The sequence below is a fragment of the Ricinus communis genome, chromosome 4, assembly GCF_019578655.1.
Source record: "Ricinus communis isolate WT05 ecotype wild-type chromosome 4, ASM1957865v1, whole genome shotgun sequence".
NCBI lineage: Eukaryota > Viridiplantae > Streptophyta > Magnoliopsida > Malpighiales > Euphorbiaceae > Ricinus > Ricinus communis.
Window position 1 is genome coordinate 22,475,367 of NC_063259.1, and position 18,811 is coordinate 22,494,177.

At 29.6% G+C, this 18,811-nt stretch overlaps 1 protein-coding gene across 1 annotated transcript; it reads left to right on the plus strand.

Moving 5' to 3' along the window:
• The first annotated feature begins 14,352 nt into the window (after positions 1-14,352).
• LOC8275088 (bromodomain-containing protein DDB_G0280777) lies at positions 14,353-17,038 on the plus strand. Its single transcript, XM_002526241.4, has 2 exons — positions 14,353-15,721; positions 15,856-17,038. Exons 1-2 carry the CDS (start codon positions 14,436-14,438, stop codon positions 16,727-16,729), a joined length of 2,160 nt encoding a protein of 719 aa, XP_002526287.2. The 5' UTR covers positions 14,353-14,435; the 3' UTR covers positions 16,730-17,038.
• The last annotated feature ends 1,773 nt before the right edge of the window (positions 17,039-18,811 follow it).

The window sequence follows — 18,811 nt, forward strand, 5'->3', positions numbered from 1 at the left end:
CAAACAAACACTCCCTTAAATATTGAGTAGATATAGCACTTACTTCCTCATGTACATTATTAAATTGCTGAATTTTTTATTTTATTTTATGAAACTTTTTAAATTCCTATTTTCTTTTATTGAGTCTTCATGATTCTTATTTTAAATTTTATTAAGAATTTTCTACATATTAAATTTTTATTTATTTTATTGAGTTTTTCTACTTTTAATTTTTTTCATTGAAAATTATTAAATTTTAAATATAAAATATAAAAATTGAATGAAATAAAATAAAAATTAATAAAATAAAATAAAAATTAATAAATTAAAACAAAAATATTTAAGAGTTAAAAAGTGCATTTTGCCTAAAGAGAAAGAAAGAAAAAATATAGCACCCTAATCTCTATCGTATATTTGCCTCTATTAGAGAATGCATTTTTGCTATTAAAAAGATTTATAATTTAGTAAGAAAATAAATAAATATTTTTTATAATTTAATATAGAAATAAAGAATTAATTGACAAAATAAAAAATAAATTGATTTGCTTTCACATTATGCGAATTATAAATTTTTATATAATACTATATGAAACTATGATAACAGCCACTAATAAAATCTATATAAATTTATTTAAATGATAAATACATTTAATTTTTTATTTGTAGAAAATAAATGAATAAAAGTTCAAGGGTTTGAATATGTATAAATGGAGATACTAAAGCATATAAAAATTTAAATATCTAAAACTGGTTCGAATCAAAATTTAAATTCAAATTTCTTTTTTTCTTATCTATTTAATTATTTATTTTGAAATGGCTTTAAAGTGAAAGATTTGTAATTTGAGTGGTTATGGAATTTAAGTGGAGAGATTGTTATAAGGATGAATAATAATAATAATTTCCAGGTCAAAGACACCCGAATCACATCATCATCATCATCTCTTTGTTGTAGAAATTTTCAGAGAGAAAATAAAAGCATCCTAGGAATATTTAGTTTGTCCTGGAATGGGAATGGCTGCTTTTTCAAAATATCTATAATTATCAATAATGAAAAATTAGAGAGAAATCAATGTGGTCTCCACTCCTTTCCTTTCTCACCAAATTACATTTACATAACTCCAACCTGTCTTTCTCACTTTTCTCCAATGCCCAACACTTTCAAAAAGATACCCTCTGTCCAAAGAAACAGTATATTTCTTTAAAAATTATAACCCATTTCTTTTAAATGTTAGTCTGAACTAAATATTATTAACACAAAATATTATTACATATAATTAATTAATGAATACCGTAGTTTTATAAAAAATTTGATAAAATTTTTTAGAGAAATGATAGTAGAAATTAAAAAAAAAATTATATTTTTAATTCGCTAGTGATATTGACATTTTGAGAAGTTTATAGGTTAGTTTTACCTTTTTCCTTTTAATTTTCAGACTACTAAGTGTAATAATAAAAGAATAATTGAAAAATAGAAATTATATATTGATTTAATTATCAGAGTAAGTACTTAGATAAATCAGTCAAGTATTTTCTAACTGTTTTTATAGATATTCTAAAGATCAAATCAATTTTTAAAAATTTTATTAATAGCTCGTCTTATTAATCGAGTTATCAGAAATGAAAAATAGAAGATAGACAGTGAGAAATAAAAATAGTGTGGTTTAATGTAAAAAATTACATTCACTAGTAATTAATAAAGTAGTAGAAGGAAAGAACGCACCATTAAGTTAATAAAAATTACAGTCTTTTGATTTTATTATTACTCATCTTATCTCAAAATATTAATCCTTTTCTTATATTTCATTGGACATATAATTTATTTTTAATAAGTAATTATGAAATATATTCTTCATTGATAAAGATTGTATAAAATTTTATATTTTATAATTTAAAGTTGTATTGGTATAAAAATTTAATAAAAATAATCTAGAGAAATAATAATAATCGGTATACTTAATTCACATAATAAAGAGGTATGGTTTTGTCATTTTGGAGTGAAATTGTATAGTTCAGTGCCACATAAGCTTGACACATCAGCATCAGTGGTGGTAGACTATATTTAAAAGAATGTGTTTTTGCCATGGAAGTAAATTGCTACATTTTCAATCATATATAGAGGTGAGAAAAATCCAACTAAAATTGGAAAATTGAGTTCGCTAACTAATTCAATTCAATTTGATTTATTTTTATTTGATTCTCATTTGATTTTATTTTAATAAATTCATATAAATATAAACTGACAGTATTTATATTTTCAGTATTATATAAGATGCAATACATACTATAAAAATAATAATTTTAAATGTTATTTTATATTTTTCGAATATTTATGCAGGGTGAATATAAAACGTTGAAATAATTTATTTTTTGTTTGGACAGATGGGTATTTATACATATGTAATCTTTGTAGCATGTATCATCGTAATGCCTAAGGAATGTTGATATAACATCAATGGTGGATGGGCAGATTCAGATGGGTTTCCACTGTTCAAAATTGGACGGGGAAGCTTTGGCCTCTTCTCTCGCTTCTTTTATAAAAAAATATTTCCTTTCCCATTTCCACTGATTGAGCACCTTATTTCGTGTTTTTGTTCCATATAAACAACATTTTTCAAAATGAAAGATAAGCACCATGACTTTTGGCAGAATTTTTCTTTTTTCTTTGTTTTGCTTGAAATCTGTGATGATGCTTGTGTTGTAGACAAATTAAACAGTGCCGTTAACTATTCGGAATTTGACGCGATAAAAAATTCATTTCAGATTGTTCGTTAAATTAATCGACTCGAGTTTGAGCTTAGTTACGAGTTTGATAATTTTATCAAACCGAATTCAAATTTAATAGAATTTGGTTCGTTAGTTCGTGAGCTCGAGCTCACTTCGTTTAGGAAGCTCATGAGCAAACTCATTTATAAACTCATCTCTATACATATATTGTTGACTCGTTTAATGATTCGAGCTCAAGTTCAAACTAATTTTATTTCATTCTGAGTTGCTTGAGTAACATTTTGTGAGGACTAATTGCCATTTTGGGATTTGGTGAATTTAAAACTAAGAGGAAGTCCATTAAGCCTATAACAATTATCTCGAGTGTGTCCAAGCTTATCACAGTAGGTACAGGTCAAGTTACTCTTAGCCTGCTTCACAGCAAAGGCCGAAGCATCTTGAAGGTTCTGTGATTGTAAGCTTAAAGATCTTTGCATTATAATATTATACACTTGATCAAGAGAAGGGAAGGGTCTCATCATGATTATCCGTGATCTAAGAGCTTAAAATGACTCATTGAGTCCATTTAGAAACTTGAACACAAAGTCCTTCTGTTGAGAATCTACAAAAACTTGGAAGTAAGCATTATTGCATTTTCTACATATGCAATGAGGCGGAGGTCTAAAACTCCTAAGCTCTTCACCAAATTCCATCAAGTTCAGAGAAGTATTGGTCAATAGATCTATTACCTTGTGTTATGAAACATAGAAGTTGTTGAAGATGACATATACGAGTATCATCTGGCTGAGCAAATCTCTGATACAACTTATTCCAAATCTGGTTAGCTTCATCCATATAGAATACTGTAGAAGCAATATGAGCTGATATTGAACGAAGAAGCCAAGCTATAATCAAGTCATTGCATCTTTTCTATGGTAGAAACAATGAGTCAGTAGGTAATGGTTTAGGAATCGATCCATTCAAGAACCTTGCTTGTTTCGAATAGAAATGGCAAATAAAAATGACCTCCTCCAAGAAACATAGTTCATGGACGTCAAATTTGGTGAAACCAACACAGAGTTGTGATTTTCAGAATGATGTATAAAGTACGGTGAAGATGAATCCTCTAACGGATTATTTGGAAAATCATATCCAGATCTGGTGATTGATGGTGAAGGATTATCTCTATCGTTACCCAATTGATAAAAATAAAGAAAGAAGTGCATCTGTTTGGAGAAGAAAAGCACCTACTGCTCTGATACCATTTCACAAAACGAATAAGAGACAAAAAGGAAAACGACAAAACATCTAGGCTATCAAAAGGAAAAATTTTATAACTAACTTAAAATACGATGATTCAGCATATAAAATACATATAACTAATTTTATTTATTTTCTTTATACAATAATAACTGGGTCATATATATTAAAAACTATTTGCTAAAATATTTTTGTTATAATATTTTAATATTCTATCTTTTATTTATATCTAACATGCCTCATGGAAAATCAATTTTATAATGGTTAATTGAATTTATATTTCTATCAAATATTTATTTTTTATTTAGTTAAATTAAACTTTATACTAGATTTAATATCTATCTCACAGATTTACCGAGTCAAACCTATGAATCGGCCAAATCTAACTCCACACACAAAGTTAATTTTATCATCTCAGTACTAATTCAAGGTACTGGCACCGTTAATTTTTTTTTTTTTTAATTGGTTTCGATTACAGTTTAAATTCGAAAAACCTATATTAATCGAGTTAGATCCAAATGGGCGGGTGATTATTATTTTTGTTAGATCCAAATGTGCATCTGAACTCTGAAAATAGGGGTGACCGGCGATGTAAAAACTGTAAAGCTCAATCTTCTGGAGTAATAAAATAGGTGATGAAAAGAGGGAAGTGATGCATGCCGGTGGCAGTAATTAATAAAAGTGGGAAGTGGAATAAGAGATCTATTTGTTAAAATCGAGGCCACTTTTGTAACTTTGACGACCTAAAACACAAAAACTGATAAAATTGACTGAAAGGAATGATTAATAATGTGTCGAAAGGACTGAGATTAGGTGTTCCCTAAAGTGGTCCCAGACTCCCACAAATTCCTCATTGGCTGTTTCCTAAATGGCATGCCCTTCCTCTCACTCTTTTGCCCTTTTTCGTATCTAATTTTCTATAAAATTTATATATTTAATTATTTTATATAATTTAATTTATAGAATTTATTTATAAATTTAAATTTTTTATATTTAATTAATTTAGTATTCTCCGTAATTAAATTTGTATGAAATTTGTTATAGCTAAACTAAATTTTAATAGAGTAGATGAAATTTTTAAATAAATTTTATATTAATAAGTCAGTATATTTTATAACACTAAAATATTTCTTTTAGTTTTATCATTTTTATTTTATTTATTCTGTCATGTATTGTTTTTCGAATAAAATAATTTTTAATATAAATTTAAAAGAAGATGTAAATTTACTACACAAAAATATATAGCTGACATGAGCTAAACTAATTTATCTCTTATAAAACTTAGCTCAATTAATAAGAATATTTTTTTGGAGCGACAGATTTCAAATTTGAGTTTTTTCCACCACGTTAAGTATTTTTACCTTTATGGCAAATGTAAAAGCATGATTATTTATATAGTGTAGCCCACGACATCTCATGAATAAAAAAATAAATTTATTATTTTTTCAAAATAATATGAGTTGCTTGCTCTAATATAATGTTAACACATTTACGGTCGCATAGAAAAATTAGACAAAATGCATTTTTTAGTTCTTGAATTTTTTACTTTCATTTTATTAAACCCTTTAATTTTTATATTGTTTTATTAAATTTTTATATTTTTATTGAGGACTTAATAATCGTTAATCAAAATAAAAATAAAAAGTACAATAACTCAATAGAATAAATAAGATTTTCATGAAATATGTATAAATTTTTTAATAAAATTAATAATCAACAAAATAAAATAGATATTCAAAAGTTTAATAGAACAAAACATAAAATTCAGGAGCTTAATAATATATTTTAGAAAAAAAATTATTGCAATCATTCAATGGACAAACCTGACAATCTCTCATTCTAACTATATGTGTTTTCTTTTTTAAAGAAAAAAAAATAGTAATATTAATAATATTTATCTAACAAAATAATTGAACTAATTTTTCAATAAATTTATATGATCATATACCCCATTGATGGCGATTATAAACAAAGGAAAATGAAACCAATAAATTATAATTTTACCTAATGATGATGACCACAATATGCCTTGACATCTTTAATTTGTTGTATTATCACCGGTTTCCTTCTCACAACATTCTTTCATCATGATATATGCCAATTGCCATCACATCCTTCTCTAAAGTTCAAAGATCAATTTATTTAATACGTTTGTTCATAATTTGGCTTTACAATAAGCAATTAGGTCAAGTTAGAAAAAAAAAAGGCTTAATTTTTTTATAAAAAAATAAAATAAAAAATCTATATTCTTTTTGTTCATTTTTGGGCTAAAAGCCCCAAAGATAATTTATCTTTTTATTTAAAAAATGGGTTGGTGAAATAAGACCGATTAGTCTCCCACCAGCAGCATCCAAAACCCAAAATGGCCTCTACGCCAAGGCATAATTAAATTATTGCTTGCTTATTTATCTTATCCTCTCCCTCCTTCCATAATTGATAATCTTGGAAAATGACAAACTTAGAGTGGACCCTCTTCCTATAATTTCGAGTTTGTATTTAATTTAATGCTAACAGAAGTCGTTAGTCATCAACTGCCGCCGTAATTCTTCCCTTTCCTTTTACTAGCAGTACGGTTTATATTCTCACTTATAATAATTAAAGAAATTTTAATCAATCAGACGTGCAGTTTGGTGGGTAGAGGCGTTTGTTCCCCGAATAGGCTTCGAGTTTGAAACTCAGCTCTTTTACTCTTTAAAAATTGTAATTGTTCATTCAAAAAATTTTGAATTTGATTTTCATTATCTACCGTCTACTAATATTAACAAAAATACCCACATAACCGGAGGATAAGGCACTCTCTTCTTTGCAAGTGGAAGTCCAAGATTCAAACCGCATCCTCCTCTCCAATCGGACATAGAAAGAAAGTGTTGCAGCTCTGAGGCAGGTCCTGAATTTTTACCTAGTGTGAAGTCCTGCAGATTGAGTTCGCATTCAGAAATTTATCTGTTTAGTGATCCGACTCTGTCTGATAACAATTAGGCTTTGTTCTGTTTTAAAGTGATGGTTATACGCTTCACTGAGTTTAAGAATAAATGAATAGTTTTTTTTCTGCTTTAATTCATGTGAGGCTCAGCGGACTGTAAACTACGCAGCAAATGATAATCATTTTATTACTTTTAATGGAAGATAAAATTCATATATATAGAGAAAAAAAAACTCAATCTTAAAATCTTCCATCTCAAAAGCAAATGTTTTTATCATTTAAAATAATCATTTCATGACATTTACCGTAAGACTAAAATTTAAATTTAAAACCTTTTCTTTAAAAAATAAGCGGCCTTATCACTTCAAGGGTATGAATAATTATTGTTGTAGTATACTTTAAGATGATTGGACTTTCAATTAATTTAAATTAATTTGATAGACTTGTTTATTAAAATAATATTCAAATTTTTGATACTCTAAATCCAAATCCTCTTCTCTTCATAGTCGATTCATGGAACAAAGTAGCTCGCCATTGCCAGTGGAATTGTCGTATATAAAAAAATATTATAAGCTAAGCTATTGAGCCATAAGCAATGTATTATCTAGATTGACTTTATATAGTCCTACTAAATTATGTATTCCAAGCAATATTTAAGTCACTTTCATTGTATTAATAAAAAGAAATTAATTAGTAGCAGTGCTTCTAACTAAAAGTTAGCTTAACAGCAACAACTACAAGATTATTGATTTAATCCTGGCCCATAAAAATGTTGATAACATAAAAATTTAATCATATTTTGGTGCGATTCGCCACATTACCCATTAAGTATGCCATGATTTATCTAATTATTTATCTATCAAATTAGTCAACCTTAATTCCTATTTTTAATTCCATGTTTAGTGGATAATCCACCCAAGTCCTTCCTTTTTCTCTTTTAAATATAAGGAACAAACTACGATTAACAAAATGCATTTTACCTTAACTTTTTATCAATAATCTGTTCAATGCTAAAGAAAGAAACATAGTCCTATTAATACTAACACATTACACATTAAATTAGTATCTTAATTTAATAGTAAAATAAAACTATATTATAAATAAAAGTATGATGGAATTCAAATTTCGTGGATCTTAAAATAGTAATAATCTATATTGTGGGACTCTTACTAGCAGATCATCAACTACGTCATGAGCTGCAGTCCAAATTTGTGCATGGGACCTCTTTCTTTGATTAGAGGCTGCCAAAGTAGAATTTTTCAGATTATAAATTAGGACTTTTCGAAGGCTATGAAGTTAGCCTATGATAATTATCATTCTATTTTAACCACTTAACCAATTAATGACCAGAAAATGCAGTTGGTCCATCCTTTGATCCTTCTTATATGCTTCTTTTTCACTTTTATAATGCTTATTATATCTATGATTCCTATTTTACGTTAGGAATTTTTTTTTAATTATTTTCAATAAAATATTATTTTACATCATTAAATATGATAGAATTAATATATAAAATTATTTATAGAAACAAACAATTCATATCGAGTTCTGATTCTACTCAACAACTCTCGATTATTTTTTTTATTTTTCTTTTTTATTATGTGAGTTATGATTAGAAAAAAATTACAAAGCATAAAAATATTTAATCTAATTTAGCTTTTGGGTAAATGGATCAAGAAAATTAAACAAATTCTTGAATAAATTACGTGGGTTCCTTGTCTAAAAATCAGCAAAAAGAAAATTAGTGTTCTTTTCTGTAATATATAAATATGGAATAGGCTGCTACAGTATTTTCAATTTGGTACTTATTTGGTCGGAAAACAAAAAATCAGTTGTATCAATTTCTACTAATTTATTACACATTTCACCGATGTGAAATACTTTTCACTTATCTGACATACTATTTCTCTTCTGTCATATAGACGCCACTTCGACAATATTATGACAACATATTACATTTGCTAATAGGGTAGTTACACGAACTGATTTGGTAAAAAATTAACCGCGTATTTCAAATTAAAAATTGAGCAAAACAAGACCTTTTTTTTTTTTTTCACTTTCCCGGGAAAAAAAATCACAAGTTGTATTTAAGACGATATTGGGTTCTACTATTATGATGTTCACGATCAAGGGTGCAAGTTTTGAAAGGCTAAAATTGTATCCCAATCTTATCATTGCTTGTCCTATCCCATTCAAGTAATGACTCAGAAACATATAATGTCTAGTCATCTTCTCAAATTTTTGTTTGTCGCCATATCTAATTCTGGAAAAGGATACTTGAAGTGTTGATTTTATTAAGGAAGGAATGAAAAAGTTAAAACAATGTCTGGGTCAAGAAGATTCAAAGTGACTGTGTACATGTTCTTGAAGGAACTAAGCCAAATGCAACTTTCATGTTCAAATTCCAAAAAGAAAGAAAGAAAGAAAAAATGACAGTTTTGTAGGGTTGCATTCACACCAAGTGATCAAAGAAAAAGGAAAAGGGTTGCATTCACAAAAAGAGAAGAAGTGTTACTTGATGTGGGCCGAAGCACACTTAATTTAATTAAATTTTAAATTTAAATATTAAATATATATTCATATTAAAACTGTTAAAATAATATTTTATTACGTGTAAAAATAATATTGGGTGCACTCTAAATTATTTTAAATTACTATAATAATAATAATTATAATGATAACAAAAAGCACACTCAAAGTACCCTTCCCCTGTAGAGAGCAAAATCCATGTAAAAAGATGGTCTTAAAATGAAGTACTATTGTCTCAAAAAAAAGAAAGAAAGAATGGGTTACAAACTTGTTTGATCCCAATGGAAACTACAAAGTTTGAAATAACATTATCGGTTGAAATGTTTCAATCTATATTTTATTAAATTTTAATAAAGTATATAAAATTTTTAAATGAATTTTACGTTAATAATATGTTAATATATTTTGAAATATTAAAATATTTTTTTTTATAAATTTCTATCAAACATACTATTATTAAATTTTAAAGTAGGCAAAAGGCGATGAGACAAATAAGTAGGATGTGATGTCTATATAATTTGATGCTATCGTTGAAAACTTGATCTAATGGAATTGGATTTTATTATATTTGTATTTAAGGGTTGCCAAAATGACTAGAGCCCTTCATTTGATGGCTGTTGTCTATCACTTTGTACGCCTTTTAGCTTTATTTACTCAATGTCATCCATATACATGTTTTATTATTATTATTCAATATAAAAGATACTTGATTAATTTGATGTTTGTAAAATTTATAAAATATATATATATATATATATATATATATATATATCATTATAATTTATTTATAATATTTTTATTATTTATTAATATAATTTTAACTCATCAAATTGCGGTAAACTACTTCCTACTATCATCATTCGGTAGTTAATCACCAAATTCTAAAAAATTAATGACCGAATTATAATTACTATTCACCAAATTTTAGAAATAATTATTAAATTATATAAATTTTTTTACTAATTTCACGCGACTTCCAACCAACATATAAATATTTTAAGAGATTAATAAATTTAATAAGTATTTTTAGAATCATTTATTTTGAAATTTCACTTTGGAATCAACTATTATACTATAATCCAAATTTGGTAATAAAATAATAATATTATTACACATTATAATTCTAATTAATATTAGCCTAAGAATATTAGGTAGAAGCTGACGTAGCTAAGTAGTCCCAGCAAAAGATCATATCCCTCTTTCCAGGTTTCCCTGTATATGGATTGATTTCAGTTTTGGCAAATTCCATCCGAAGAAGGCAACTTGTCTTAATTTATTTTGGTTTCATAAGGGATAAGAGTAAGAATCTTATTTCTTATTTTCCTCATTTTTTTAATTCAAATCTATGACAAACTAATCGCTTATTCGTTTATTATATGATTGTTATTATTATTTTAATTATAAAACTAAATTGATAAAATATAATTTAATAAAATTTTTAATGTTTAAAATTAATTTATAATATTTAAAAAGATAATAACAAACTAAATATTTTTAAATATTAAATTTTTTATTATTATTATTATTTTCATATTATGAATTATATAAAATTTTTATGACAAATTAAAATTATTAATTTTCATTCTTAATATTATAAACTAGCTAACATGAACTTAATTTTTAATCATCAAGCATTCGTTATTAAAAATTCTATGAGAAATAATTAAGAATTTAAATAAAAATTATTTTTATAAATATGAGAATGTCTTATTATAATAAAGTGCCAAAGCAGCACTTACTCTGTATATAAATTAGTAACATTGAAGATTTTTAATTCTTCTAATTTATATATAAAAATAAAAATAAATATTCAAATATAAAATAAACTATCGTTTTTAGAGTCGAATATTAAGAAAGAAAAAAAAAATCACAATAGAATTTCTGGATTGAATTAGAAAAACATATAGTCAAGCTTTGAGTAAAGAGATATTTTTGTGATACTGCCCACAATTAATTACAAGTTAACCCTTTTTTATACTTTTAAATTGTATAGGAGCTTGAAATTATATTTCTATTTTATTAATAGACATTTAATTTAGAGATTTTATGTAATTAATAATTTTTACCTATATTAAATCTGTTTAGTAAATTTTAAAAAATAATAAATAATAATTAATGTAGTTCTAATAAGTATCAATCACATTTTAAATTTTTTTATTAGTTAATAGGTAATTTATTTTTTATTTATATAATAATAATTTATATTAAATTAACATTACATAATTAATTTTATGATAAATAATAATTATTTTAAAATTATATTTAAAAATTTAATAATTAAATAATTAAAATATTAATAATTATAGTATTTAAAATTATATTTAGAAAAACTGAAAAGGATATTTATTCATAAACACTCATGAAAGGATATATCTTAATATTTATAAGAAAAAAAAGGAAACTTACAATATTTTTTAAAATTGTTAACCTGATTTTATATTGATAGATTAATACTGAAATCTTAATAATTATATAAAATTAATTATTAAATATTAATAAATATATTTTTATTAAAAAATCAGTAAAGATATGACATATATCTATTTATTATATTTCTCTTAATTCAAAAACTCTAATATTTTCAATTTGAATAAAACTAAAAAATTATTACTGATTAAAATTATAATAAAAAGAAAAAGATTTGTAGACCAGAAGCATCTGATTCTTGTTTTCAGTTAAATTTACAATGGCCTTTCTAGTTTCTACTCCTTTTATTTTCTTTGTTTTTTTTTATAAAAAAAATTAAATATTTTAAGAAGAAAGAAAAATTAGTATTATAATTACCAAACTAAAATGGCTGGCAATAGACGTTACTACTACTTGCTATAACTTTACAGCGCACTACAATCTTACATAGACGCCGCCTGCCATTTGCATGCATTTTCCTTTTTTCTTTTTCTCACGCTCCTTCTCTTCACGCGCCTGTTCCTAAAAAGTGGGGCCGCACCCACGCCTCATCCGTAATGGCGCGTGGGAGTCGAGCTGTATTGTGCTGTTTTTCGATTTTATTTTATCTTTTTTCCTTTTCAAATCGAAAAATAAAAAAGGAAAGTGAGGAAATGATCGCGTCACCTGTGGGTGTGTGTTGGCCTTGGCCCGAGTTGCGGCTAAGGCTGCGTTTGGCTGGAGTCTAAGTTTTGACTGCCTATGCTTATTTAATATTTATTTGCTGTTTTCCTTGTCCATGAATTATTTTAGTTTTTTCCTTCCTCTTTTGCTTTTGCAAAACGCGTTTTGTAAAGTTATTTCCTTTGTTTGGGCAAATATAATTCCCCAAGAATCCCCTTCTCTTAATTTATTCAATTTTACATACAAATTCAGTCACATATTCTTGCACCTAAGCTGGAAATTCTTCAAGATCTAAGCTATTATCAAGGTATTATATATTATTGACCCTATGGAACAAGCAATTTGATTACTCTTTGACTATCAAATTACTATCCTATATAACCAAATTATTAGCCTAATATCCTGTTTTGTCTTTGTTTCAAAATAAATAAATATTTCCAAATGGGCAGTTTTAGGTAAAAGGTGGGAAAGTTTGTTAATCTGCTAAACAAATTCTATCTTAAAAAAAAGCAACCAATTCAGAGTTAGTCAAACTGATTATAATTAAAACCAAACCAAACATAACATTATGAAGAAAATAAGAATGAACTGTTTTTTTTACCCTTTAGAATCCATTTGTAACTCACATGGAAATAAAATCCACCACTCATTCCAAAAATAGCAGATTCCTTTCTTAAAAATAGTATGCCCATAAGAAGTTAACATAAATAGAGACCTATACATATATATATGTTAATATACAACAATTTTCTATTAAAGGCAATTTTTTTTTTTTGGTTAAACCAATTTCCTAATTATGATCTAATAACAAGTGACTGTTACAAGTTTGATGGTTGCACCATTTAAAGTGCCAACTCCCAACCTAATACATTTTTTTTTGGGTCGTATTAATTAAGATTTAATCGAAAATAAGGTGAAATTACTTTAACAATGAAATATACTATTTAATTTCACCAAATCAATACAACGAAATTAAACTTATTTTATTGTTATTATTACTATGTATTTTTTAGTATAATTAGATTTTATAAAATTTACAAACTTATTTAAATTTAGTATGTTTGGTGTTAGGTTTATAGAATTGGTTGTAATTAATCCGATTCTGTTAAATTTAATAAAAGTTTCAATTAGATTCAAATTTATGAATTATTCTTTGGTTACGATAAAAATATAGTATATTCAAATATTTTATTTTTTCTACCTTATTCTAATCTTTTTATTTAAAAAAGATTTTTAAATTATAATATAATATATTAAGGTAATTTCTTAAAAATCTAAAATATTTAATTAATATTATATGAATTAGACAAAAATCAATTTTATTAGAAATGATATATAAATATTAAAATTTATTTTTAAATAATTTATTTAATTTTTTGACTGAAATAGAATTTTTACAACCAAACACAATCTTAATAATAATGATTAGCCTCTAGATTTTATTGTTGGAGGGGGAAATAAATCTCAGTAAGAAATGTAATGTGATTATGGTTTGAAGGAAAATAAAAAAAGGGATAATAATCCATCTGATTATAATATAATGATTCCAAAAGCATTAGAGTGGAGATACCTAATGTTCCCCTATACAACTGGATCCAATCAGTAAAACCATTTTCACCCTATATACATTTTCCTATTTTTCAATTCAATTGCAACTTCACCTTTCCTTTCTCTTTTTCCCCCCTCCCCTGATCTATCCATCCACCCAAACACGGTCCATGATTTATGATTTCCCTCCTCTGCCTTCAAAAATGGTAAATTCTCCTTATTAAATTAATAATTAACCCTAAGAAAATAATTAATTGCAGTATTATTTACTATTAAAGAAAGAGGAAAAGAAAAAAAAAACAGCTAGCAGGGCAGGTGTGTTGTGGAGTACCTATAAGAGCATCAAGTCCCCACTCTACCATTTCCCTCTCCCTCTCTACCCCCCTCCCCTCCTCTCTCTCCTCTCAAAACCCTCGTTTTGCCCATGGACCCACCACCACCACCACCACCTCAGCCTCCACCCCTCTCCTCCACCACCGCCATCACAGCCACTGCCGCCACCGTGCCCACAACCGCCTACCCGGACTCAATCGACTCATCCCCACGCTCACGCACCACCGAGTCCTACTTGGACGACCCGCCGCCGCCACTCTCCACGAAGCTCCGCCTCATGTGCTCCTACGGCGGACACATCGTCCCCCGGCCGCACGACAAGTCGCTGTGTTATGTAGGCGGCGACACGCGCATCGTTGTTGTGGACCGTAACACAACACTGTCCTCTCTCTCATCGCGGCTTTCGAATACTTTGCTGAACGGCAGGTCGTTTACTCTCAAGTACCAGCTTCCAAGTGAGGACTTGGACTCTCTTATTTCAGTGACTACTGATGAAGATTTAGACAACATGATCGATGAGTATGACCGTACCAGTAGTAATAATAATAGTAATTCCGGCAAATCATCGCGATTGAGGTTGTTTTTATTTCCGATTAAACCGGATTCAACGCAGTCAATTGGTCCGATATTGGAGAGTAGTGGTAAGAGTGAAGACTGGTTCTTGAATGCTCTGAATGGTGCTACTTTGAATAGAGGGTTTTCTGATTCTGCTTCTGTTAATTGTTTGTTGGGTCTTGATGATGATGATGTTGCTGTAGGTGGGTTCAAAAATGGGAATAACAATAATAATAATAGTAATAATAGTAATAATAATGTCGATTTAGTTGGTGGCGGTGGTGTTAGAGATGTGGAGAATTTGCAGAAGAAAGGTGGACAGGATGTTCATTCAGTACCGGACTCTCCGATGTTGGAAACTACGTCTTCGTTTGGGTCTACTTCTAGTTCGCCTTCCCTTGCAAATTTGCCTCCGATTAGAGTTCATGTTGAGGACGGTGGGACCAGAGGGGCTTTGGTTGATCAAAAGGTTGTGGGTATTGAGGAGCAGTTTGCCCAGATTACTGTTAGTGGTGGTAGTGGACAGAAACAAGATGAAGGTTTTATGGTAATTGCATCATCTCCACCGCCTTTGCCTGTTTCTTTAGCTATTTCAGGCTCTCCTATGGTGGTGATGGGTGGTGGTGGTGGTGGTGAGTATCAGAGCAGAGTTTTTTCTGATGACGAGAGATCGGACCATGGGGTTCCAGTTGTTAGTTATAGAAAGATGCCGCCGCCGCCTCAGACTCAGACTCAGCCGCAGACGGTGGTGATTCCTCAGACACAACAGAAGTCTGGTAGTGGTGGTGGTGTTGATTTAGCTTCTCCAGATTCTGTTTCGAGGTAGCTCTTTTGTTATATTTTATTATTATGATATATACACACACTTGCACCAAGAATACATTATCGATTGAATTGTAGTTAAATGATTAGAAACTGAAATGGGTTTTTGGTGTTTGTTTGATTTAATGTCTCAGTGATAGTAGCCTTAACAATGCTATAAATCGTCAGAAACCAGCCATGATTTATCAAGATCAGGTTATGCAAATGTCATCTGGAGTTAGTAGGCTTCCTACTAATCCTATTGATCCAAAGATCAATTTCTCCGACCCAAATCATAGGGTTCAGATTCAGCAACAGGTTCAGGATTCTGGCTACGTATTCCCGCAGCCTCAGTATGAACAACAGCAGCAGCAGCAGCAGCAGCAGCAGCAGCAACCGCAGCAGCAGTTCATTCATGCTGGTGCTCATTACATTCAACATCACCCTACAGGGGGTGTAGCTTATTACCCTGTTTACCCTCCCCAGCAGCAACACCTTCACCAACAGCATCATCACCAGCTTGAGCAGCAATATCCTGTTTACTATATGCCTGCAAGGCAGCCTCAAGCTTATAATATGCCTGTGCAGCAATCTAGTATCAGTGAACCCACACCTGCAGCCCCTTCTACCCACCCCCAAACACCTCCCAATCCCACTATGGTCCCTCCTGCAACTTATAATCAAATGAGAAATGCTCCTATGGCTAAACCTGAAATGGCCCCTGCAGGCATGTATAGGACAACCACTACAGGCACTCCACAGTTAGTTCAGGTCCCATCTAACCAGCATCAGCAGCAGTATCTTGGCTACTCTCAAGTTCATCACCCATCTCAGTCTGTTGCTCCAACTTCTGCTGGCCCTGCTAATTATGCTTACGAGTTTGCAGATCCTTCTCATGCTCAGATATACTATACTCAGCCACTTGCACCCACAATGCCTTCTCATTACCAAACTATGTTGCCAGAAAATTCTGCTCAGCTTCCCACTGACAGCATCAAGCAGCAGATTAGAACTTCGCAGCCAATATAGTTCCTGTCAATAAAGGAGAAGGGAGAAACAATTTTGAAACAAGGGTGTGTGGTTTATATCTTTACATTTTCTGTTTAGCATCTGTCTTTATATTGGTATTGGTTTGTGGCTATGTATTTGTGGTAGATAATAAGGAACTCTGCTCACCTTTTACCCCTTTCTTTGTATGTCATATTGTTACTGTTATAGGAAATGAAAGCAGTCTGGGATTATACTGTAAAAGCTCAAACTTCATTTATTATGTGCTGTGCAGTTCATATATGAGTTACTGAATAAATGTTTATATCAGTGGTAAGAGCTTTCAATTAATTCTCTGCTTAATGTGTTTGGTTCATGAGATATTGGATGCCTATTACATATGGTTAGCTTAAGATTCTTGTTATATTTCTCTTGCTTTGTCATTTGGAAGGCGAACATGAGGGAAACTTTCCCACACCCAGAGTATAATATCTAATCAAGATACTGGTTATTTTAAGATTGATCTCCATTTGATCTTCAAGAACCTGCATTTTCAGTTATGCAGCAGCTTCATCTGTGCGTTCCTTTGGTCGTCCAGTTTTTTCTTTGCTCCTCTTACTGGAATAGTTTCTCTTAAAAACTTGTGAGGTATAAACTCCCTAAACGAAAGTGCTTATCGTCTCCTTCCCCCTCGACTCTGTGCAGTCTTAACCTGGGTTTTGGCCTCTGCTGTAAACTAAGTTCTATCTGAAGCAAATAGTTTCTGATGGCTTCTTAAGATGTCTTAACATAAAAAACTCTTACGCTTGCACCCAATCCAACCTTGAGTAACTATATGCTTCATAACATGCATAATTTGATATTACAGAAGCTGCTTTTTCTCTTTTCTTACTTCTATTTAATAGAAATCCTCTCCCATCAACTTGTCTTATATGCTTTTGAGTCGCCACAAGCTCTGTTATATGCGCAAGTAGCATGTCTGTCTCAGAGTAAGGGGCTCGATTCATGGTATGAAATCATACTTCATTATTTCTTTCTTTGAAAATGACACCACCTTTCTCAAAAATCCACATGATTTGACTGATACATTTCCACCGTTGGACAGATTGTTTCTACTCTTACTTGGAAAAAAAGAAAAAAAAGAAAAACCAAAAACAGTACAGTGACAGCACCAGATTTTCTTAATCTCGTGAGATCAGAATTTGGCCTATAATTATCGATGGTAAATAAGTACAACAAGTATGCATAACAGAGAAGAAAGCACGTTATTACTCTGCAAAACAAAAAGAAAAAAGTACAGCAGAGCATTAGATTCTTGTATTTGTTTAATTATATTATTTTTGTTTCTGTTACAGCAATGGTTGGTTGTTAAACCATGTACTAAACGTCCAAGGTTTTGTGTTTGTAATTTCGAGATAAGAACAGGATTATTAATTAAGGCAAACACGTGTTTTAGCTTAAAAAATATTTGTCGGCATTCTCTCTCTAAAGCTGCTGTCGTCTTCATGCCTGCCTTGGTCAAGTTTTGCTCGACTCCCCATCACATTTCTTGCCAAATTTTCAGTGAAACATGAAAAAGAAGCAAAGCCACTGAAATGAAAAATGATCTTTAGGTAAGCTAAGCTCTCACGATTATTGAATATGATTGATTTTTAGGTGGGGTCGCGTACTCAGAACGCATATAAAATATTTCCTAGAAAAATTCAGAAGCTATAGAATTTGACAATCTTTTTAAAAATTAAGATTTAAATTCAACGTCCAAAAAACCTGACCAGGTCACGTCTAGGCGTGCCTTTGAAAGAGAGAGATAGAAGATAGAAGAATGTCATGCCGCCCACAATCAGTGAAATGTCAAAATGCTTAAATGCTGAGACGAGCTCTGCGTTTTTCTTTGATAAAAAAATGAATATTAATAATAGTACTTCAAAATCGTTGAAGCTTCATGAATATCTTGAGCTGCCAATAATCTCAACAAGGGCAGCCTTCCTTCTTCTGAGGTCGCCATATGAGATTAATTTCACTTGAATTTTGCATGCCAGAAACTAGCAGCCTGCCTAACAATGGGACCACACACAAAAGATGATACCTAGTCTTAGAAAGCAGCTAAACTTGCCCCGATAACAG

Coding starts and splice junctions, on each gene's coding strand:
- LOC8275088 (XM_002526241.4), top strand. CDS start 14,436: ATGGACCCACCACCACCACCACCACCTCAGCCTCCACCCCTCTCCTCC. Junction 15,722..15,855: donor TCTCCAGATTCTGTTTCGAG/GTAGCTCTTTTG, acceptor TTAATGTCTCAG/TGATAGTAGCCTTAACAATG.